This window comes from Pezoporus wallicus, unplaced genomic scaffold, assembly GCF_028554395.1.
Source record: "Pezoporus wallicus isolate ANWC-B61680 ecotype Strahan unplaced genomic scaffold, APGP_CSIRO_Pwel_v1 contig_8006, whole genome shotgun sequence".
Lineage (NCBI taxonomy): Eukaryota > Metazoa > Chordata > Aves > Psittaciformes > Psittacidae > Pezoporus > Pezoporus wallicus.
In genome coordinates, this window is record NW_026635487.1 from 718,055 (window position 1) to 743,143 (window position 25,089).

General features: G+C 41.0%; 1 protein-coding gene across 2 annotated transcripts in view; it reads left to right on the forward strand.

Annotated features, from left to right (window-relative positions):
* Window positions 1-24,569, forward strand: part of CTNNBIP1 (catenin beta interacting protein 1) — a 31,629-nt gene extending 7,060 nt beyond the window's left edge. For both annotated transcript variants that reach the window (XM_057431856.1, XM_057431864.1), the window contains exons 2-5: window positions 9,238-9,323; window positions 12,099-12,220; window positions 12,708-12,798; window positions 23,919-24,569. In XM_057431856.1, the coding sequence (XP_057287839.1) occupies window positions 12,125-12,220; window positions 12,708-12,798; window positions 23,919-23,977 (246 nt within the window). In that variant the 5' untranslated portion in view covers window positions 9,238-9,323; window positions 12,099-12,124 and the 3' untranslated portion in view covers window positions 23,978-24,569. The remainder of the gene's footprint in view (window positions 1-9,237; window positions 9,324-12,098; window positions 12,221-12,707; window positions 12,799-23,918) is intronic.
* Window positions 24,570-25,089: the final 520 nt, after the last annotated feature.

Genomic DNA, 25,089 nt, shown 5'->3' on the forward strand with positions numbered 1-25,089 from the left:
GCAATTTTGGTAATCAAGAACTATTAATCTAAGAGTCTCTGGTCCTAACACTCTGCTTTGAGACAGTATTGCAAAACATTAAAATGCTAAGTAGTCACCAGTCTAATAACAGCTCACGTTTTAATTGCTTAAAAACCCTTAGTTAGCCATAATCTCTCAACTATAAAAGATCTGTAGGCATTTCCAGTGTAAAATGCATGTAATCTGACATTAATGATGTTCGGATGTCAGGATAAATTACAGGGCAGAGTAGATCACATTTTAAATTGAAAGCTATGTCTAATATGCCAGGCATCTGTAGAAAGATAGTGTGCTGATGAGTACCAAGGAGAGCCTTGTAAACAGATATATCATGGTGCTCCAGTGAGTGGAATAGTGGAAAGAAGTCCTTTTGGTAGGCATTGCTCTGCCACTTCTGGATAAATCGAACAATGCAGCGTGCTTGAGCTGCTGAGAAGTTGGTCACTAGACCCCAGGCCCCAGGTATGGAGCTGCTGGGGTTTTGGAGGCTTTTGCTGCTTGCTTGTGAATTGAAATTGAATGTTATTGTTGCCTTAACAATTTACGGATACTTACTGGAATTCTGCCTGTTTGGATTTTAGACTGTTCTGTAATGGTTTGTGATAGGTTCATAGTGTCTCTTGCCCTGTTAAAGTTGATTGAAACATCAAACGTTTGCACTATAGATGTAGTTTAATTTCAAAGCAGGTTAATTTCGAAATCCTGAACACAGATAAAATACTATTTCATTAGTAGTATTAATGAAACTATTTAGTTGGAAACATACCAAACATTGATGTGCTTCTCCATTAGCGCTGCTGGTAATTCTGAATGTCTGCTTGTCCATGCTTATTTCTGTTCCATTTCAAGCTGCTTGAGAATTACTGAAGGCGGCAGAAAAAACATCCTGCACCTTGGGCATATCCACGTACTTTCATCAGTTTTGACATTGTACTCTGTTGTGTGGGCATGGTAGGCTTATTTTAGGTTCATTATGAAGACTGAGCCAATTTCTCGCTTCTACAGTCAGCTAATTTTTATCAGTGTTGATGCTTCATGAGTGTAGGGTGTTTATGTCCAATGTATTAAGTTGTTTTTTAGCCTGTTGAGTTTGGTTTCCGTAATATAAATGGCAATCTCCAGTAAAACCCTGTTAATGCTGATAATCTGTAAATCTTCAGGGGATTATGACCCAGCGTTACCACTTCTTGCAGAGCTTCTTCGAAAAAACATGATCATAAAGCTGATTGACATCACAAGAAGATGAAGTGACCACAATTAATGGTCTCCATCTTCCTCTTGCATGTTTGTGCATTGGCCTTGCTTCAGTTTCTAATGATCATAGAACAGACGTGCTGCAGGAGGCTCTGTCATTGGTGTCAATAATTAATAGTCCAAAAATATGATACTACATAGGTGGAGGTGTTATATAGGTACATGTTTGTGTTATATAGGTACATGTTTGTACAATGCGTGTAACATACCATATAAAATGGGATAGGTATATTGAAAAGGCTTTGTTGATTCTTGTAAGCTGGTGATAAAATAACCCTTATTGTTGCTGTATTTTTTCACTGGTTTACTCTTCAAGTTCAAATCAAGCAATGAAAATAAAGCTCATTTCTGAAGAACAGGTAAAAACATCTCAAGTTTATGTCTGCTTCTGAAAAGATAGAGTATTTAGAGAATATTACAGAAAGCATTGCTGTACACTTTTGTTTTGCTGAGGGATGCGTAACACCTCATTTTACAGCTGTAATTCTTTCGTGTGGGATACCTGGTATTAAAACCATTGGCTATCTATCATTAGTGCCTGCTTTCCTGGTTAGATTTGTAGCTTTATTATAAATAGGGGAAGAGGTGCATGAGCTTCCTTGAAAGATCCTGGTGACTGGGAGGAGAGCAGCACTCATCAGTCCAGCTCTTGAAGACCATCTTGAGTAAAGTATTGTAACATTATTCTGTTGTAGTCTCTTCTAGAATCGTTTCTTTGACTGGGGTAGAAATTGTGTATAAACTGCTGTAGTTCATTGGTGTCACTTTTTGAAGGTTTTCTGACAAATTCAGCTTTGAAGTGTGAGTACCTTTTGTGAAATGAAAGTCTTTTTTAAGGTTTTATTGCTGTTGCTACTTCTAATTTCAGAGGCTTCAAGCTGACTGACGTGAACTACCTGAAAACCTTTGCTGTCTCTTTTAACTCTGAGATGTGGTAGATGTCTTTCCTTTGAGAGGCTGCTGCTGTGGTACAGCAAAAAAAAAAAACCCAAACAAAACTGGTCTGTGTGTGCCTGAAGGTCAGAAGGCAAGCATTAGTTCCATAAAAATGGTGATTATAATGGTAGAATTTGTATTTTTTTTACAGGTAGCTTAAGAACTGTTTTAATGTATTGGGAATCTTTTTTGAACGTGCTTCGTTACTGCTTTTTAAGGCCTCTTTAAAGCTCTGAAAGGTGATCCAGCACTGAAAAAAGACACCCTTTGTTTGTTTTTATAGATTTTTATGTCTAACTGGCAAGTTTGGGGCTGTTTCCTGACCCTCGTCAAGAGGGAGGACTGTACTCCTTTTGTTAAAAATCTAAATCTGACATGTAAGAGATGTGAACCTGTCCCTGGAATTCCAGCTGTAAATGCACCAAAATCCCACCCTGAGGTTCACATGCTCAAGTCAGCTGAAAGACAGCACTGAACATAGAAACAAAGGAAGAAATCAGTGGTTTAATAGTTTGGCTCTTACTCTTCACCTATAAATGGGTAGCTGTTAAGAATCCTTCATTGTCATATCTCTCTGGAGATGGGAATTAATCCAGTCTCCAGCTGCCTGTGACTGGAGGTCATGAGTCAGACTGAATTAGAGGAAAATTTGCAGCAGGATTTTGTAGGCTCTGGTTCCTGCCTTCAGGATTCAGGCTCCAGCCTGGAAGGTTTTGAGGGCTCTGGCTGTTCTCTGTGAAGTGTCATTTGAAAATTAACAAGGCTTAAAGGTGCAGCATCCCCTTGCACTTACAAGCTTCCCAGTATGACGGTGCTTTAACCACTGAAGTACTCAATAATGTAACTGTGGAGGCTAATAGCTTAACCTTGAATAATGATATCATAGAGTCAAAGGGACATTTTCATGCTGGCTGTTAACTCCATTTGTGTAGTGCAAAGGAAACCTGCAGCGATTGGTTTTATTCAGCATAACTCCTTATCTGAGCTTTTATAATCCTATCCCATTAATTGAGGTTTTTAGCTGCCTTAAACAGAACTAGGCAGATTAAAGGGGGGGGGGGGGAGGAAGCTGGACTAACTCCTGTTGGATTTCTTTTGGCTATAACTGGAAATGATACAAGAAATTAAAGAGGTAGTCAGCTGTGACTTACATTTTAAAGAGCTTGCCAGATGGCTGCCTGAAGTACCCTGAATTATTAAGATTGAATATGTAAAATATTACATTTACTGACAGCTTACTGCTTCCCCCCTTAATTTACACTGTGTGAATTCCTCGGCTTCCCTTTGTGTTTTTCCCCATACCAGTAAAATGGGGATGTTAGGTATTTCACTGATACAGAGTGTTGGGAATACGTAATCTGAAGGAAGAAAAGCTTGGGGTGTTCTCTCATTGCATTAAATAAGCATGTCTTTAACAATCAGTGGGATGCTTAAGTAGTTTCCCTTATGCAAAATGCACAAACATACCATTTTTTAGTGTGTCTTCTATTCTTCTTCTCTTGGGACGTGACATTTTTGTAGGTTTTGTTGGGGTTTGGGGGTTTTGTTGCTTTGTTTTAAAGGGATGATGTGGGGGAGTCAGAGTAATTTAGAAGCTCCTTATAATGAACCCATCTGTGGCATTGTCCAGCAGAGGAGCTCTTCCAGGTTTTGAATTCATAAAAGTATAGGTGGAAGTGAAGTAAATATGTAGTTACAAATCTGTAATTTCAGTTGTGGTGTGTTGTAACCCTCCCCTGCTCAAAGCATTCAGTAAGAATCGTTCTTGCTGGTGAACTTGAGTTTCCTTAGGAGCTGTTTCCATCTGCGTGTGAAACAGATGAGTTAAACTGAGTCTGAGCAGAGATTTATCCTGTCTGGGTTTTCTTTAATGTCAAAAGACAGTAGCCAATGTTCTAAACTGAATCAGGAAAACAAAGGGGAGGGGAGATGACTGCAAAAGCAGTATTTTCTCATTACATACTGTTGTATCCAGGGTCAATAATTGAAGAGAAAGATGGTATGGTCTTTTAAATTGGTTTTAAGGAAGGATTATATTGAATTTTCATGATGAAATTTTCAGGACCAGAACAGTATGGAGAGGTAGGGAAGCATCTCTTAATGCTAGTGGAAAAGGTAAAAATACTTCATCCCCTTCTACTTTGGTTTGTCAATGTTGATGTGCTTTTGGAACCAGAAGATGCAGATGCATCTAACTTAAAACCTTGCTAGAAAGTCATTTCAGTCTGCAGTGTTTTGCATGAAGGTGATGCTTCCATTTTCTTTTCCAAGAGGACAGGATTGCACATACTCTTTCCGCAGCCAAGGAGATGGGTTGGTAAGCAGACAAACAGGGATGGGGATGGGAATGTGAGGCATGCTTGGCTCTGCCCAGTCCACATGTTGGGCCTTGTAAAGCAGAAGGCATTCCTGTGATCCTCACCAGCCCTTCTGCAGCCGCAGGGGCACCAAGTGTAGGACAGGACAGCTTTCCCATTTGTTTACTGACCAGCTTCCCAAGTTTACTGCTTGGGAAAGGGAGGGAATGTTTTTAAACTCAGATTTACTGCTTTGGTAAGGCTGGGCTGGCTGTTTTGGCTGTAGTATATAGATCTTCCTCATTTATTATTCTGTCTTGTGAATCATATTAAAAATTAATGAGAACTAAATTTCATTCCTTATTCCTGCCAAACAGGGAAAATTAGGTGACCCAGTTATGTCCATTTGCAGCGTGTGGGATGCAGCAGGACAAGCTTGCAGGATTTAGTCTTTTAATACAGTTTAGTGAAGAACATAATCATTTCAGACAAAAAGCACAGCTTTTGAGATGCACAGATTAGTCTTTTTCATGAGAAAGGAGTTGAATAATGGCATTGCAGAGTAGAACCATGCTGAGCTACCAAATAGATAAGGTGTTGGCAGCCCAAACTTTCCTGTTGGCACATCTGCCTCATCCTTACCTGGAGAGACCAGTTCCAGACCTGAGAGAACAGGGCATTCTGTATGGTTTCATCAGCCTTTGGCATCTCTTCCTTTAGTGCTGGTAATGATTACCAGAAGTTCAACTGAGACTCAGGTATTTCTTTGCTTAGCGAACGTGTAACTGGGCTTTTGAGTGGCTTTGGCTACTTGTTCTTGTAGATGAACAGCTTTCCAGTTAGGTCTGTTAAAGCTGTGGGGATCCCTTCAGTCCACTACATGGTGGTTCTTGGTTTTCTATCTCCCTGTGTGGTGTTTTCTGCCGACAAATACAAGTTGAAATGTGCCCTTTCAGGCAATGTTTTTTCTCGTATGCAATATAATATATCTGGCAAGAATAGGTGCATTAATTGACGGTGTTTTAACTAGAAACACTGGGGTTCATTAGTGCTGTTGGTAAAAGTTTGTTTGTGATGTATGTGGGATGTGCAAAATTGTTTTTATCTTTGCTCATCAGCTGACATCAACTGCAGCATCCTGCACTTGGCGTGTTGCATCCTGATGCTGGTTCAGTTTCCTTATGCTGTTGTAATTCAGTTGCACTTCAAAAACATATCACAGAATCCCAGCCTGGTTTGTGTTGGAAGGGACCTTAAAGCTCATCCAGCTCCAACCCCTGCCACGGGCAGGGACCCCTTCCACTAGAGCAGCTTGCTCCAAGCCCCTGTGTCCAACCTGCCCTTGAGCACTGCCAGGGATGGGGCAGCCACAGCTTCTCTGGGCACCCTGTGCCAGCGCCTCAGCACCCTCACAGGGAAGAGCTCCTGCTTTATATCCATCCTAAACCTACTCTCAATGTTTCTTTTCAGTTCATGTGCCTTACATTTTAGCTTTAAATTAACTGAGCCACGTTTGGGGAAGCAGCATGATCTCTTAAGTGATAGATCCTAAAGTTAAGGCTTTGACCTTTTTCCATCTCAAATGTGGACATCTCTGACCTCACTAATATTACTTCACTAAATTTTTCTGTATGTTAAAAAATAATCTTTGTAGGAATCTCTGACCTAAATATAAACCCTTATGAAGAAGTGGTATTACTTAGGAAAGAAGGTTACGGATGGATTTGAAACTACAGACTTTGTGCTTAGACTAGTTCTCATTTCAGTTCCAAGGTAAAGGATCTGGCATGGTTTTATCTGTTTTAAATCCTGGCTGGGAATTCAAGCCCATGGGGACGAGAAGAGTTTTGATTGTAAGTTTGAGAAATGTTTTTATGTTGTTGTATTTTAGTGGCACTGAAGTTGAAAAGTCTTTCATTATTTTTTACCCTCCTCGTGCGAGCACATAGTGTGAGTTGAGCTGTGACAGGACCTCATGACCAGGGGAAAATCTGAATGTTGCTTTCCATGGTGGAAGTGCTGGTTGGTGTGGTGAGGATGTGCGGGGAGGCTTGTGTGAGGATGAAGTGATAACTGAAAGGACCTAACTGACTCCTGCAGTGTTTATAGGCTAAACAAAGCAGTCACCACTGGTTGAGACTGAGACGAAGAACTGGATCTGAACATAAGATAAACTGCTTTCTGAGCTTGGAGGAATAGGATCTGGATATAGGTGAGGAAAGAAGCAGAATTCAGAGCTGGTGATTGCAAGTGAAGCAAACAATTATCTGACCTGGAAAATGCTTTAAGGATGGATCATTGGGTCACAGGTCTGTTTGGGTCCTTATGTTGGAAGGGGCCTTAAAGCTCATCCAGTTCCAGTCCCTGCCATGGGGAGGGACACCTTCCACTAGAGCAGCTTGCTCCAAGCCCCTGTGTCCAGCGTGGCCTTGAACACTGCCAGGGATGGGGCAGCCACTGAACTGACTGTGGCTGAGCAGTCTTAAGTCTAAGACTGAGCAGAACTTGCACTAGTTGTGGTTCAGCTGCTCCTCAGCTGTCTTGCTGAACTGTTTCTCATATTTTGCACCTCTGCCCTCCCACCCCAAAATAGACAGTTGCAAAATATTTCTAGATCTTATTTCTTGGGATTTCTTAGAGACGAATGTGGAAATGTCGATGTGTAGTTGAAAATGTGGGAAGTGTGAACCTGCTGTTTAGATAGGACCAAGCTGGTGGGAGAGCCTTTGTGTGGCTTTGGTCTCGTCACCAGCTCTGCTTTTGCTCTTATACTTTTAAGAAAAAGTAATGAAACCTGATTATTTATGTATTTACTCCATTCATTTTTGAAGCTTTTAGCAGTAAAGGCACTTGTTACTCCGAGGATGCGCCCTATGGTTAAGCAGAGAAGTTCTGGTGCGCAAGCTTGATGTTCTACCCATGTATTTGCTGTAGCAGTGGTGAGGTGGGCTGAGCTGGAGGCAACCGCATGGGTGGGACAAAGAGTGTTCCGAGTGCTGCTGCTGCCTTGTAGAGGGACTAGGCTTTGCTTGGGAGTGGAATTGTCCCTGGTAGAAGCCTTCTGGCTGGAAAATGGCTTGTGGTGGCTGTTTCAGCTCTCAGCTGGATTCCTCTGAGTTTACAGCATTAGGAAAACATTTGATCTTCCTGTTTTCCTTCGTATTTGGTGTTAAATGTAATAACTGCATAGATTGCTGTTATTTGCAGTTTGGGGTATGCATGGGGACTTTTAACTATCTGTCAGTAAGACAGAAATGCATCTCGGAAGTGGATACTTCCCATGCCCTGGTCCTTTTTGTTAGGAAGGAGTTCACACAGCTGTGTGGTATTTGTACAGTGGTGGTGGTTGGTGTCTTTGAAGTCCATAGAAATGAGAACAGCAATTAGTTACTGCAAACGGTCCTGATGTCAGTGCTGTGGATGATTTTTCTTGGGACTACATTGCATATTTAGAGGGCAGGAACAGTGGGAACCAATTAGTGGGGTAGGGCTTAAATAATTCCTTCCAGAGTAGGCAATTTTTCCCCCCTGGAGAGGTGAAATGATGCCTTTAAGCCATTGATACAGCTCAGCTGCTTCCAGCACTTGTTAGTAAGAGACACCATAGAGTGCCTATGGGTGAAGCCAGCAGGTATTTTGGATTCAGCATTTCTCTGATGAACCTGTGTACAGAGCAGCTGAGTAGCTCCAGCTACTCCTGTCTTGTTTCCCTTCTAGTAGTGACATCTGCATAGGGTGATAAACAGCCATGAAAGAGATTGTGTTAGTCTGGATCTGTGTCTCTTGTTGACCGCGGAAAACCCACTGAGAGGATGTTTAGTAAATTTAAGCTGGACTTCATTAACAAATGGTGCAGATGTATGTGTGTGTATATATATATATCACTTCCCTAATCAGAAACAATTAAGTACAGCAACTTAGACTATTAATGATATGGTTCTAGCTGTGATGCTCTCCTGAGTAGCAGGCACTTGGTATTTCATTGCGCATTCCAGAGGGTTGGAACTGTTACTTCATTTGTGAGATTGAGCTGCTTGTCTTAAAGGCTCATGTGATGGATAGGAAGAGTTAGGAATTCTTACCATGCCCTGATACCCAGTGTCAGTTCTGAAGTATGTTCTGAAATGAGTCTAAACTAAATGAAGCCTATAACTTTTAGCTGTTGGGGACTGAACAGTGAGATTGGTCTGAAAGATTCGGCACAAAGGGTTTTCCAACCCAGCTTTCAAGTGCCAGGCTTGGTAATTGCTGTCTTCAGATAACATATGCATAGTTGAAACCAGCAATTTTGGTCAAACTCAGCATGCTTTACATTTCTGCCTCGTTTGCCTCAAATCTTTGGTGAGCTGCACCTATCTTTTGAGCTATTTTGTACTAGAAGACATTACATGTCACAACATTTACTGCTTTTTCCAGGGAGTGGGGTTTTATGCTGAAAGCTTTGTAAGGAATGCAAAGCTTGACTGCATTCAGTTCTCAAGCGATTGGGAATGTCATTGGTATGGTCAGGGTGTAGATCTTGCAGATGAAGAATGACTTAACCTTTAAAAAACTCATTCTTTAAAAGTAAAAAGGGTCTGCGAAGTCCAGACAAGCCTACAGTGTAATGAATTGTGGCTAGACCCTGCTCCAAAGGAGACTGTGGCTCAAAGCGGGCTGAATGAAGAAGGGTCTTTCTGGGTTGCAGCTTTGTGTGTTTCTGTAACTCTTTGCTCATTTGTTTTCACAGGGCAGTTTCCTCGTTTTTTCCAGCTGGGATCATTAATCAGGACTGAACACGGGGCTTATCTGATCTTCCGTGGTTTTTAGGAGCAGGTATGTCTGCAGGGAAATGGATGTTTTATTGGGTGGGGATGGGGGAAGACTGATTTCATCTATGTGCCAGAAAGAATTGTAGGGTTAGGGAAATACTGCTCAATTCACTTTTCATCATGTATAGCATATACGTGTTGCTTTCTTGAGAAGGCAGAATTGATAAGGACTTTGATGAGATTTCTCAGTCCTTCATTTGTCAAGGGGGACTGTGCTGTCTCCTGGGCATAGAGTAGCCTTGGAAAGGTAGTGATGGGTGGTGGTGTCATCCTACACCAGGTTTTATGTAAAAGGAGCAGAGATACATTAAAGCTTCTCATGCTGGGGTCTCTATACTGTCTGAAGAATTTTGTCTTTCTTCTTTAATGTCACCAAGTAGGAAAAGCTGTGGGAGCTGAGGCTGTTGCCCAAAATAATTGTGAAGTGAATGAAGAGCAAAGTGCTGTTGCTCTGTAATCTTAAATTAACCTCTTTACACGTATATTTTGATAGCTCTTGAGCCGTATTGAGGACTTTTTCCCCTCCAAAGTTAGTTGCTTACTCACTTAGTGAAGCATTTGCTGAATGGGCAGGCTTTAGTATTTTTAGCCTTCCTGTTAAATAATGATAAATCCATCTCAGCTGCTTTAGAAGAACCAGGCTAGATGGGATTATTAATAGGATTAATAAACAGGAAGACTATTCTGATGGAAAACAATGAATAATGACATGTATAAACTACAAATCTCTTGTAATAGCTGATGTGTACAAGAATGCTGGCATGGGGCAGCCCTGGCATTTTCTTGGTGCTTGTGTTTGGTGCCACCTATTGATAGATAGCCCGTATAATTTGTTCCATTTATGCATAATAGGTGAATTGGTGAATTATCACATTTCATGGTTTTTGCTGTTGTGCTTTTTCTTGTCTCAGTTGGTTTCTTTGGCTACTGGTGCAGCACTTACCCTCTTCAAGGCACTATATAGAGAAATTAAATTAAGGAAAAAAGTATGTATTAGTATAATATTAAGAACCTGTCAGACCTTTCAGACTTAACTTGGTATCTTGATAAACATTTATTGCTTTATCACTCCCCGGATGCACATAACTTTAATCTCTTGCTTGCTGTCTCAGTTTGTTCTTAACTATTGACATCACTTATCGATAGCACTCAGTAAATTGCACTGTGGAGTATATGCTTAGTAACATAATCCAGTCTGCTTATTTGAGTTGACACTGCACAAAAATATGGGATCGTTTTATTCCCCCTTCAGAAAGCAGTTTGCTGATCGTAGCAAAAATAATATGACCACCTTGCACATTTACAGGCTGCAAGTTTCCAAGCAGAGCCATCTGTAACAAATCAGCATAATTCAGATCTTCCCACTGGAAAGTTACTTGAGGAGGACTGGTGATATATCTTTCTCCACTTCTTGCTTCTGTTATCTTCATGCTAAGTAATGTGGGTGGCAAAGCCTATCCCAGCAGCTGCTACTGAAGTTTGCATTACTTGTGACTCACTCAGGAGGGCCTATGTGTAATTTTAAACTGTTTCCACACCCAGATGACTTTCCTTTAAAAGTAATAATGAAAATAAAGTGAGGGGAGAGGTTGGTAATGACTACAGGAAAACATTACATGGGAAACATGAGTGTGTTTGAGCCTGCTGTGATAGTCTTCACTAAGCGTGCCTCATGTAGTGTATTCCTTATTTACCTTACTGAGGTTCAGGAAAGCAGATTTATAGCTTAATATAGGACCAGGTCTGTGAATGAAACCTAATAGGAGACCTGTTCTGGGGCCACTTCTCTGAGCTGTGCATGGTAAAAGGGTGGCTGGCTTATACCTCCATCAGCAGATTCCTCAGCAGGGTTACATTTCTCCCAACACACATTACTTCTAAGAGGTGAATTCAGTTTGTTACACTGCTGTACTAATGGATCATTTGAAGTACCATTATTTTCTGAATTTGAAGCTAGATTTTTTTACTATTGTTAGCTTAATAAATGTGCTGGTTTTCAGTAGTAGCTGAAGAGAATGCCTGGACTTTATTTTGTCTTGATAAACACCTTATTATAGAACTTAAATAATTACCAGATGCTCAGACAGCAAAGTATAATCATGTTCTGTGCTATAGAATTTAGATAGTGTAGTCTGTTTATGCCATAATGTAATTACTTTCTATTAAAATGAAAACCGGAACTTCAGCTTTTCAATGATACAAGAAGGGTGATAAACTCTACTCCAACCCTGCTCCTCTCAGCTCTTCTTTCTCTCCGAAACCACTTAATACATTTTAGTAGCTTCTACAAAAGTGCAGTGACCTTTTTTATATGATATAAAAAGGAAAAAAGAAAAAAAGAGGAGAAAGACTTATTTGATTCCATCAGCATTTATTTAGCCATTGCAGTCTTGATGGCTGGGCATTCAGCCATCGTGTTCTCACGCTGGTTGTGCTTATTTATGGGAAAAACCCCAAACCACAGGCTCCTCTCAGGGTGCTTCTTTCATCTAGTTGTTAGAATTATCTTCTACTTGCGCAGAGTAGGTGTAACAACAGACAATGAGCTCGTAGGGATGTGAACATCGGCCTCTTTGAGTTGGATATGTAAGGCCCAATTTAGCTGTTAACATTTTTAAGGGTTCCTCTGATGAAGCATGTGATTCCTTAATTCTCCAGGCTATTATGTGCTCTGCCCAATGGTGAAAAATAGGCACTTTGGCAATTAAGCTTTGCCTCTTATTCCTGTTATGCCCTGTTACCTACTGTAGTTTGTCCTTTTCTGATCTTTTCACTTCAGGAAATCCAGGAGCTGGCAGGAGGGGAATGAACCGTGAGGGCGTCCCCGGAAAGAGTCCGGAGGAGATGTATATTCAGCAGAAAGTGCGAGTCCTACTCATGCTGAGGAAGATGGGATCAAATGTAAGATGGACCTTCAGAGCCATTCATATTCTGTAGCTTTCCAGACAACTTTCTAGTAACTTTCGTAGTGCTTACTGAGAAGAGCAGGTGTTGGTCCGGTTTTATTGTTGTTTAAGCCATCATTGATTTAACCATTATCTGCAGTTAAACGCAGTTTCGTTTTGCTTAAATATCATGAGGCTTGTGGTGCCATAAAGTAAATCTGAGCTGCCAACCATTTCTCTATATACAGCAGAGCTTTTCATTATTGGAGCACCAGGAAAATAAAGCAAACGTTGTAAGGCAACTGTGAATCTCTCCATGGACGCTTGACGTACCCCTTTGCTGCTGTGTCCTTGCTGATGATATAGCTTGCACAAATAGCAGTTGGTTAAACTGTTGAAGACTAGAGTAGAGGCAGTTGTGACGTTTCTTATTGGGAAGTGGGAGGTATCTTCAGTCTTTTGTCATTCTCATTTTTGCTGACTGACTCTCTGTACCTTTCCAGCTCACTGCTAGTGAAGAGGAGTTCTTGCGCACATATGCGGGTGTAGTGAATAGCCAACTTAGCCAGCTTCCTCAACACTCAATTGATCAGGGTGAGTACTGGATTTGTTTGCCTTGTGTTTACTTAATCTGTGAGAACAGTCTCAGAAAATAACAAATTGAGGTTCCTGTCTTTCTGCAATGATATGCCACATACTTAAACCCATCCTGTGATCTGGGGTATTGCCTGCTATAATCTTTGGAAGAGAACTAGGGTGTACTGTTCAACAGGTAAAGTCACTCTTAGCTATACCTAAGATTTCACTGGGATGAAGAGCATTGTTAAACATCTTATTCTCCATGATAACTCCTAACATTGATGGCCAAAGTCCTGTGAGCTTAATGCATGTATATAGCTTCCTACTCAATATAATACATTAAATAGAAATAGTGTTTAACCTGATTGACTTTTTGCTATAGGTGAAGTAAAATTCAGGTATACATAGGTCCTCTAGTTCTGCATGCATCTTGCTGTATTCAGTGTGGATCCTTTGCATAAGATGCCTTTCATCTAAATTTCATGTTTTATTCTTAAACTGGACATGTGTGCTAAGAAAGAAACAAGACTGGGGGTGGCAAACATGTTCTTTGTAGGCTTCAAACTGGGAGTTCTAGAAGAAAACAAAATGTAAAGTAGATACAGATTGCTAAGATGCAAAAGCAGTTTTATGCATGTGATGATTTAGTACTTGTGACTGTAGTTGCTTGATAACACTTTTCTTACAAAAGAAAATGGAATCGTCTGACAGCATCTTTTGTTCTTCACGTTTCCATGAATGTAAAGTGCAGTGTTACTATTTCAGCAGAGAAAGAGGGAAAGTTTATCCATAGGAAGAACTTGTTTCCTTTTGCATTTCTTCAGTTTGCGCAAGGTAATTCATTCCAGGAATGACATAAGTTTACAAATCTGCTTTGATTTGTTTAGATGCTCATTAGGAGGCTGAAATACATGCTGCTTTTGTGAATTCTTTGCAGAGGTCTTGGTAAACAATTGTGTGGTGCTGCTCCGAATCTACTCGTCTCTTCTGAACCTGAACGTCTCTATCTGCATTCTTTTTCTCCCCTTCCCAGGCCTTTGCCAGATCACATACATTATGTAGAATTCAAGGGAAATTGTGAGACTCGTATGCCAGAAAGAACTGAGTTGAGCAGAAATTTAATATACATCTAAGACATTAAAAAACCCCATTAGAAACACAACTTGCACAAACTTGCTTTTCAGCTTTAAGCCTGTGTTCATTCCTCACATAGCTGGGGGATTGATGGAGATAGAGATACTTGTATATTTTGGCTCAGAATTCTTATACTTCTCTGCCAGTCTAAAGTGAAGATTTGCCTGTTTCTCATCACGAACATGTAAACCTGTTCAGTGAAGACAGACTGACTGACTTGCAGTTGGCATTTTTAGTGTTGTCCCTAACATAGTTCCATTTCTCACAATGAAAGTACATGCTGACTTACCTGCACTTTGGCAAAGAAGAGATAATAAAAGCAGAAGTCCAGCCAGGGGTCCCATATGCTTTGCACAGCTGTGCTCCTGCACAGCTTGATCTTCCTTGTCTAAACTGTCTGCTTTTATTATCTGTAAAATCAGATTTTCCCCTTTTGCCGAGGGCTTTGGAGAGTCAAAAAAATGAATTTTGACATAACTTTAAAATGTAATCAAAAGGGAGGCCAGCAGTTACTTGGTCTGCTTGTCCACTCACTAACCATGCAATACAGGAAATGTAAGGGCTTATATATTGTTCAGAAAGTTGTCTTTGCCCCATGTTTGAAGAGGTGCTGATTTGTCTGTCATTGTTTTCTTAAACTCCTTGAAGATTCTTAAACCTGTGTCCCCAGGGCGGTGAAGTCTTCCCTGCTGATGCCTGCTGTGATCTAATCTGACGCTGCTGTATTGCCTGGGTTTGACTCCACAATCTACCTTAATCTGCTGGTCTGACCATTAAGGTTTTTCTTGGTAGGGGAATAAAGACCAAAGAAAGACAATAGATAAACTATTTAGAGAAAGAGGAAAGGATGTTGGTTCTTTGCATATTCAGATACGCCATCTCTCCCAGTGAAGCCATGAATAGCATGAAGAACAAGTGGAAATGAGGAAACCTAGGCAGGTAGGTTTTCTTTTGGAGAAAGGTGAAGCTTTGTGTGCTGCATTGACATAAGCAACTATAATTTATTGCTGAGGACTTTGATTTCCTTAGAAATCTCTCCTGCTTTCTAACAGTCAGATATGATAATTCTGCTCTCAGGTGTGGTGGCTCATGCAGCAGTGGTCATTGCTGTTTATACCTTCAGGTAGGGTCGGATTAGGAAAGCATTGGGAGTAGGGAATACAAACTGGACAGGTATCGAGTTTTCCATCTAAAGGGAGATTCATTGCCACTAGATGGCATTATCTTGCGCTGAAAAACCCATCCCAAGTCCACACACCAAAGTACTTAAATGTTCTGTGTCCTTCAAGATTGCTTAAAGGAATTTTCTTCCCTGCTTTTATGTTGTTTTCATTTCATCTCCTCTGGAGGATTTCTTTTTATTCTCCTTTATGCAGCTTGCCTTGCACAGCAACCAAAAGGTGTGTTATTTAAGGGGTAACTTACAAAAAGCTGTTAGTGGATTTCACAAACTTTTCTTGCAGTAATAGGGCAGATTGCTTTCAGCCTAACTTGTCCCAGACCTATCTTTAGAGTCATTTTCCACCAGCAGGCATGCAGAAGACAGAAAGCTGATTTCATACCCCCATTTCATTCCAAAAAAGGGAATGACATTCTTGGCCTCAGCACTCCAAAAGCTTTGTTAGAGACCTGCAGATTTTTGTGAGTCACTTAAAAATGCTGTAGTCTGACTGCAGACTTACAGAAAGGTCATTTTGTTTCTTTTTCTGATATATTTTGAGAGAAATACAGGGAATGAATGTCTAGAATTTTCTAGGTATCACAGCCTCTGTTACCATTGTTATGCTTCTGTTTTGTCATGCATCCAGAAGATATTGCCTTAGAAGAGCTGGCTGGTGGCCTCATAGTACTGACCTGAGGTAGGACTGCAGGGTTTAGCACTGTATGGTGCTCCCTCCTAGAGCTTCTCATAAAGATCTGTCGGCTTCCTTTTTGAGTCTGTTTGACCACAGGGAGTCACTGCTACCTCTGTGTCCAAGATAATATGTGCAGCCTTGTGACAGTGCATTGAAGAGAGAAGTTTACACTTGTCCCTGCTGAATTCAAGTGCTTGTGCCATAAACCTTCAGTGAGCCAATATTCATAACAGGATCTCTGACATTTAAAGTTTCTCCCTGATAATCCACTTACTGGCTTAGGGTTCAGCAATAGTAGTTCATTGTGAACAAGAAGTATGTTGGAATAGCTCTGTAATTTTCAAGCAAGCCTGAAGTCCAAGACTCCCCTTTAGTTTGTGCATATCATTACAGTAAAAAGAGAAATTTCAGCTCTTTATCTTCTTACTTCCCATCTTGTTTTCAAAGGGAATTCAACAGTTCAGCCATACAAAATCACTGTGTTTTTAGGATTGTTGATAGATGTCCTTTTACATTTGAAACATACATGGAACACCTTCACCTTTGAAGTATCTGGATTGTACAAGGAAACGCAAACTTACTGTGATTGCATTACTGAGTATCTTTGTGTAAATCAGGTAGTAATAACATGTGTCCAGGGCTCTCTAATGTGCTGTAGCAAATATCAAATTGAAAACAGTGCAGATCTTTCTAGTATGTGTTCTAAAGTCTTAACATTCATAAGCTACAGCATATGTTAGAGCAAGGTGGGAAGATGGGAAGAGGGAAGGATGGGAAGAGCAAGGAACGTTCAGGTAGTTCCAACATCTGGATTCTGTCCCTAGTTTGCTATTTTAGCTTGTCTTGTTAATGCTTTGGTCTGTTACCAGTTCTCTTCCTCAGCAGATCCAGACAGTCGTGTTGCATCCATGACAGTTATGAGGCTTATCTGATGCATTAAGAATACTTTCTTATCCATTGAAAGATGGGATGCCAGCAAAGGGGCTGAGATCTCAGTATCCCAGGAAAGCATGAATAACAGTTATAAACCTCTAAGCCGAAGTACGTAATACATACATTTAGTATTAAGAGAATAAACCTTCATGTCATGCTCACATTTTTTATATCCATTTTCTGTTTCCATCATTGCTGTAATGTTGGTAACACCTAGATGAAAGTGCAAAATACAGGGCATTTTTGTTTACTCAAGGGGCTTTTTAGCTAACATCTGTGGGTTGCTTGTTGCTTTGTTTTTATGGCTCCAAGAATAGCTGAAGAACCCAAAGGCATCTCTGTTCAACCAGTGTATAATGCTGGTGAGTGGATGTAATCATGAGCTGTTCTGAGATCTCAACATATTACTTGGGTGCCCTGCATTGCAGCAAGCACTAACACAGCTCGGGCTCATTAGGTTTCTTGAGCTTGAAAGGATGGAATTAAGGCTTTCTCGCTCATTTTTAATACAAGCAAAATGCCTCTCAGGAAGTTATATGCACTGAAGGATCTCCTGCATAAAAAACCCTGTTTCCTGTGTCCCAGTTACTTACATTTTAAATGGTAGGCTAGCACTTGGCTTTCTGAAGTCGCTGCTCTGACAAATCTGCAAATGGAAGCTGTGCAGCTAGTAAGGATGATATGTGAATTATACTAAGACCTTGGTGATTACTGCTCTGTTGTTCCTATAGCAACAGGGGTGTCGTGCTGGTTCTTGAAGCAAGCTGGTCTCTTGGGGAGGGCAAAGCTGTGATGCAGACACATGCCTCGGCTGGGTTAGACACATTCTCTGGGTGGCAGGGCATTAAAAATGAGCCCAGGCTGCTCGTGGAGTTAGAAGGGGACCACGCTTATGAAATATCAGATAGTGGTGGAGAAATGGAGCTCTTCTTAGCGTGGTTTTGTTCTGTAGAACACAGTGCTTGTTTTAATGTGCTCCTCCCCTCAGCAGGGCATGTTGTATTTTTAGAATGCCAGACTAGGATGCTGACACTGGGAACTGCAGAGAAAAGTTAATGTTTAGAAGGTAGTTGCTGGGAGGCGATTGATGAAGTGTGTGTATGCAAAGGTCCTGAGGCAGCCTTCTGAAATTCATGACAGGCTTAACCTTCTGATCTAGAATGGCTTTTTGGGTTTAATTTTGCAGGTAACTACAAACAAATCAGGTCTATGTATTCATCATTCAAAGAGCACTTGGAAATAGCATCTGTTGTATGTGTCAGCATCTTCCTTTGTGCTAAGGTAGCGTGGTTTTAATCCAGCTTGTACCCTCCTGGCTTGATGTCACTGTAGCTGAGTACTTGCTGTGGAAAGCATCAGCTTCAGTCATGTAGGTGAAATTCTCTGATTCTCAGGTGAACTGATGAGCAGTTGCATGTGGTGAGCTCAGTGGCTGCCTACAGTCTGTACTGCTGTGCTGTAAAGTCATTTGACCTTCAGATCATCTTGGCTTGCTAAGGCTGAAGTGGAAGTGCTGTAGAAGAGCTACTACATGCAGCAATCCAAACAACTGCCCCTAGAACACAATTGCAGCAGAACTGTTTCAGAAGTTAACAGGGTAAGACCGTCACTATTGCTTTTTAAGGTAGAACGTAGGCCTACCAGTTAATTCTTGTGTATTTCTTGGAAGGATGAGGGTGGTAAAGTGTAAAGCAGAAGAAGTGGAAGACGTATTTGCATGTCTGAAAGTTGGTGGCAATTAATGTTTTGCTCAGGAAAGGTGTTGGGGACTATTTTATTGGGTATATTTAAGTCTCTGTATCAGTGCTGCAGTGCATGCCCAGAAAAGGGACAGCTTTGGAGAGAGAACTTGTATGTATAAAATGAAGGTGAGGTATAAGCGTGCCTTTTTCATTGTTCTATACATTAATTACTGGAAGTGCAAAGCTCAGTGAAGGATGTGCTAAAAGTAAGCTTGGTTCTCTATCCTATTGTCTCAGTTGCTGGCTTTTGGCAGCGTGCAGATTAACTCTACACCCTGTGCTCTGCTTTTTGCAGTTGTATTTTTACTTGATTAGGAAGAAAACATCCGCTGGAGGAGCCAAGTGGGACTATAGCAGAAGCTCTATTCACTAGTACGTTAATCCCTGTTTTCCTTTGACCACATAAAAACCCCTGTGCTATTCTCTGGAAGTGTTTGTGGACAGGAGCATAGGCAGCTGTAGAATTGCTTAAGGAGCAGACTTGTTAGATTGGCTTCATTTAGCTCTGGATAGTTTGGGCTGTAGGACTGGACTTGAACAAAACCTGTTTTTGTGCTGAGAAATGTGGATCTGAATAAGCTTTTTCTGGATGAATATTAGCCTTATTTATTAGGACATCATCAGAAATAATCATGCTCCATAAGTGGCTTCTGGAAGGTTGAGAGCGCTGATGAGTGTCTCTCTTTCGTTTGCCTACTGTGCTCGTACCTTTACCCCAGTTCAGCAGAGAAGTTTTCCATTGAGGTCAATGACATGCTCAGCTAAAACTGGTGGGACTTACTGCTCTTCAGGAGGTTGTTATAACTAACTACTCGGCTCACGGACGTGAAAGTGTCTTCCCTTTTTGCAGGTTCCCTGCACACACTGGTTCTGGATCTGGGAAATACAATAGGCTGTTATATCCCAATCAAGAGCCATGATGCTCATGAAGAGCGGAGAAGTGCTGAATAATGAACTGTCTCTTATGTTAGTGAACACAAGCAAGGAGGTGCAGTACCCACATGGAACATGTTTTGAAAGTGATTGGGCTGATACTGTCTTGGAACCATTGGTTTTGATGTCAAGTAGAAGGTCCTGTTTGTGCTAGCACTAGATTTGATAGCCAGCAAGAGCTTTTGGTGTGGCTGCTGTTGTTTGGACAAAGGATGACTCCACTTTGTAATAAGGCATCACTTCACTAAGGATAAAATTGGATATTTAATGTGGGAGTGAAAGAAATCAGCACAGGCTTGAGACTTTACTGCAAGATGTTGTTCTGTTGGGTGTTGTGCCTTCAGGTTACCCACCCACTTGTCTACCTGGAATGTATTATTATCTCTGATAGATCAAACTGTCTTTTTAAAGGCAATTGCCTGAGGCTTTTGCAAATGCTGGGTTGCATGTAATCCCTGCAAGTGAAAACATCAGTGGTTCTACCAAATAGCAAAAGGAACTGAGGGAGCAGGAAATAAACCTGTTCAGAACTATGTATAAAATCTATCCTTTGCTAATCTTGTTTAAAACTCTACCTCGAGACATAGAAATGTATCACTTCCAATATTTACCTCCTTCTTTCATTTCTAAAAGGAAAAACTAGAGCCCTTTTGGCACCTTTGCTCTCCACTGCTCTCCCATTCATTCCTGTTCATTGTTTTGCTGCTCCCTGGAGTTTTGGCAGAACTTTCTAACTTGCATTGCCATCACATTTCATAAGTATGATTGCATTTCCAGTATCATTTATGAAAGTATTAAGTAAAATATTAAGTAAAATTGGTGCAAAGGCCAACTGTTGAGCAAGCACAGTTGTAATCTCCTTTTCAGCCCAGTGATTACTATCCTTTCAAACACAATTCATCATCTTAACCAATTGTTTGCCCATCGTGGTTCTTGCACTGATTGTCCATCTTAATTAAAAAGTACCATATGGGAAATTATGTATTATAAAGAGCTAAAGAACATCAGAGAGGGAGCATGCTTTTTGTTATAAGATAAAAAAACCATAGAATCATAGAATAGTTAGGGTTGGAAATACACACTTTGTTCATGTATTTAGGTAACTTTAAAACTGTAGTATATTGTCATTACACTGGTGGTAAAACAAGGTTACTGCACACCAACTGTGCAGTTAGCTTTGGCTGTGAAGGGCTGAAACCTGAATCATAAAATCCTAGAATGGTTTGGGTTGGAAGGGACCTTAAAGCTCATCCAGTTCCAACCCCTGCCAGGGGCAGGGACCCCTTCCACTAGAGCAGCTTGCTCCAAGCCCCTGTGTCCAACCTGGCCTTGAACACTGCCAGGGATGGGGCAGCCACAGCTTCTCTGGGCACCCCGTGCCAGCGCCTCAGCACCCTCACAGGGAAGAGCTTCTTCGCTATATCTAACCCCTCTTTCAGCTTAAAGCCATTCCCCTTGTCCTGTCACTACACGTCCTTAACAGTTAAGTTAGAATTCTTAACAGAATCCTAGACACGTTCTCCATCTGCTGTTCTGCTTCTTCCTTTAGGATGAACATAATAACATTTCAGTAATGCTATGTGTATTCAAGCATTTTCCACACATTTACACTGTATTCTTTATTGTACTCTTGCTTTTTTCCTCCAGATGAAACACTGTTTTAAACTGGCTTTTTCTGTTTTCTGGTCATATTGACAAGCTGTATTTATTTCTCGTTCTCCCTCCCCTTTTCCTATTCCAAGTCCAAGCAAATAGCAGGTTATCAGTTCATACTGACAGTGACACTGGTATTGAAGCAGTGCCAGGTGGGCCTATAAATTAGAACAGGAGCCGTCTGAGTGTGAACCTGCTCTTTGGCGATAGCTGCTGTGATTGTGAAAGCCAAAACGAACTGCAGAATTCCCAACATCCTTTGTGCCCAAAGCTATTTCTGCTCATCCTGTGTTTTAAGTGCCTGGGTGCTGAGTACAGGAGGCAGAAACACTGACGTGGGTTTGCATGATGATCTGGAATGAAATTTCCTTTTCAGTGTGAAACTTGTAAGGATGCTTGTAAGAAATGTTTCATGTTTAGCCTGGAGAAGGGGGAGATCCCTGGAAAACAGTCAACATCTGTTAAGTAATCCAGCTCATCCCTTGTGCTAATGCGACGTCATCTGTGATTTTGTGGTTGCCAGGCTACTCCAGCTGGAATTGCATAGCAAAGCCTCCTTGCTTTAAAGGGGGATGCACGTAGAACACGGTGACATAGGTTGTGCTATATGTGCACTTGCTTTAACGCTTCCAAGTGTCATTTCTCCCTCCTCTTTTTAGCACAGAATCTTTGCAAATCAAATCCCTCTTTTTATAGAGGCTCGTAATTCTTATGCATTTAAAAACAAAAAAATCAACATGGCAACTTGTTAATTCAGAGCTGGATCCTGGTGCTATATATCATTGCTGTTTTGATCAGGGAAGAAACAGCTTGTGGAAGAGATGAAAAGGGAGATGACTGCAGGGCTTCTGAGTGTTGGCAGGAGGGTGCATCGGAGCTGGTTTTGATGTAGTTCTAGAAGACAGGGGTCCTCCATATGAAAAACAAACTACTGCTTGGTCCTTAATATTTCCTCCTTTGAGTGTATATAACAAATAAACTATGCAATGTATCAAAATAAATGAAGTTGCATTTCATAAGCATTGGTTTAGATTGACTTAATACTCTTCAGAGTATTAGTAAGGGGAATTTGCAACCTTCTCTTCTCCCCCATTTTTTGGCCCCTTTCCCTTCTGTATTGCAAAGAGCAAATTAGATAACTGAGAAATGGAATTCATATAATTAGAACAGATGAGGCATTTTTATTAGCCCTCTTTTTGTATGCAGGTGCAGAAGCAGAAGTTGCTTGGGGCACAGAGCTGCAGTCTTCTTCTTGATATGCTTCAAGTGCAAGGTGGAGAATTTTTAACATGCTGGTGCTCCATCCAAGTTGAATATGAACTTTCCAAACCCCAGGAGGAGAGTCCTATAGAGCTGATCAGTCACCCGCATGGGACAGGCAGTCGGTGTTGCTTTTGGCATTTCCAACTTTGTTGTCTAATCCTTTAATAGAAGCTTTGAAGCAAAGCTTGTTAAGCAAAATGATCCCAGGCAGACCAAAATCATGAATGAAGGTCAAAATGTTCATTGTCAGTCATCTGTTGCACTTGAACACCAGCATTTGAACGGAGGAGATAATTTTGAGGCATTATATAGCCAGTGACTGGAGGATTCATCATATTTTCCAATCAGACAGATAAATGCTGTTGGAGGGTGTGCAGATGAAAGAAGGCATTTACTTTCATCTGACTTTCTTGGGGATAACATTTTTACAAGAAATTAAAATTACTGCCCTCAGCCCTTCAGGCTTGTTTTCCAGCTCTTGTCTAGACTGGAGCTATCGATTGCTTTGACACTAGTGTATGGTACTTATTTCCATATTGTCCTGAAGACATTTCTCTTGTTCTTCTTGTTAGGCCACGCTCTGTAGTTAGGAAGTGCAGAGAGTGGATTTTTTTAATGAAGATCTCAAGGTATCTCTGAAGGATGAGAGCTTAGCACGGGGTGCTCTTTAGAAACCTTTAGCACACACGTTTCTCTAGCCACTCAGGTCTTTGTACTATAAAATGCCTACTCAAAAGACAACACAAGTTTGGAGAAGGTTATAGAGATGTAATGAGCATCTCTCTGTGCTTCAGGTACATAAGTTTTGATAGTAATTACACACAGTTGAGAGCCTCAGTTGGAAAAAAAAATCCAATAACTGATAGAGTCCACACACTGAATTCTTCTGGAAAAGATATTCTTCAGGCTAGGGATAACAGCATTACTTACCAAGGCTGTGTCTGTTCCATGGGCAAATGGAAGCCTTCAGTTTGAAAGAAGATGCTGCACTTCATTAGAGAATGGAACATGTTTGCGACATGTTGGTTTATGAAGGGTATTGGGGAGAGAGGAGCCAAAAACCTTTCAGCTGGCCTGTTAAATAATTCGTGTTCTTAAAAGCAGAGAGTAATGAATATCAAGACATAAAGACATAAAGAATATCTAAATATCACTTAAAAAGGGCATTGTGATGCATAGGGCAGTACAAGTTTTATTGAATGGTGGAGTTCCTCATACTTCAGAGAGACTCGGTCTCCAAGGCTGTGCCAGAGTCTACAAGGGCAGAAAATAATTATCTCTGCATGCCTGTGGTGACAGTCCCATGTTTGTTTGGGGGTTTTCAAGCCTTGCTTCTTAGAAATATGTGACAGCAAGGAATTCTTGGTTGTCTTTACAAACAAACTGATTTCCTTAGCCTTGCAGAGGCACGTTTTAAATCTGCTCTTGAAATGTTTAGAGCACTTCAAGTTCCAGTCCCAGAAAAACAAGAAAACACAACTTTCTCTTCTTTCTGTTCTCTTTTTCCTGTCTTATTTTTGGTATGGGTGCGTAGAATGACAGTTTGGGTACTGCATCTTTCCGCTGTTCTTTAAAGGAAGTAATTATGGCACATGTTTTCCTGTATCCGTTATTACTACAGGTGCTGAGGATGTTGTGATGGCGTTTTCCAGATCAGAGACAGAAGACAGAAGACAGTAACCACAGGATACCTGAACAACACAGAACTGGAGAGGACAGTGAGATTCCTGAAGATAGAGGAGGATGGCTGAGCATTAATAAGTTCCTTTGCCCACCCTAATTGTTCCTTGGTATTCCTTCTCCTTTGTAATTCTGTTTCCCTTTGCCCAGCCCTCAGAATGCATCTCACAGCCATCTATTCCTGTAAGTTTCTGCTATTCAGCTGGGCTGTGTTAATTAAGGACAAACCTAAAGGTGTATTTTTGATTGGCTCAAAGGGACAGGCTGTGGTTACCTAAAGGAAGATGGTTTTTCAAACTTGACCAATGAAAACCTTTTATCTCGCGTTTTACTTTACATTTTAAAGGAAGTCTCTTGACATCCTACTTCTAAAGAAGCTTTTCATGCTGTGGTGCTTATTTAGGTCAAACTTGTGAATTTGAAGAGGGTTTGATTTGGCTGCGTAGAACTGGAAGCAACTTGTGGTTGGTTGACAATGCAAATGTTTTCTCTTCAGTTGGCTTGCAGGTATTTCGCTGACTTCAACATTTTCATTGCAGAAAGCTGATGTTTTGGTGCATTGGTTATTTCTTTATACTTACTGACTCGGGGGGGGGGGGGAAGACAAATGTGCTTTGCAATATTTATTACATCTACACACATATAAATGCTTGCTTTTGGGGGTTTGTTTTGTTTTTACTTTGATGGGCTTTGAAATCACGGTTTTGATTTCCTGTTGGCTGCAGTGTTTCCGATGCAATCAGTTTTTCCATACTCGTCTGCTCTGTGGCCTCGAGCTCTTTGGGAGCATGTGTCGAAAGCCCATTTAGTTCAATAAGTCTACCTGGTGAAGCTGGGACATGGAGATCACCAGCCATTCTGTGCTGCTGTGTGGGCTGTGCCGTGAACTCCTGGCTTCAGGTGGCTTCTCTCTTTGCTTCTGACAGAGGAGCTGTAGATGTTTTGCAGGAATTGCAAGAATGAGATCTATGGCTGTGACATGAATGTGCCAAATTTGTATAGAGAATATGTGAACTTGTTTAAAAATACTACATATGGTTCCACTTTAACCCTTTAACTGCTGCACGAGAGTAGCTCTCACATAAAGTAAAATTAATGGTCATTAACTTAAA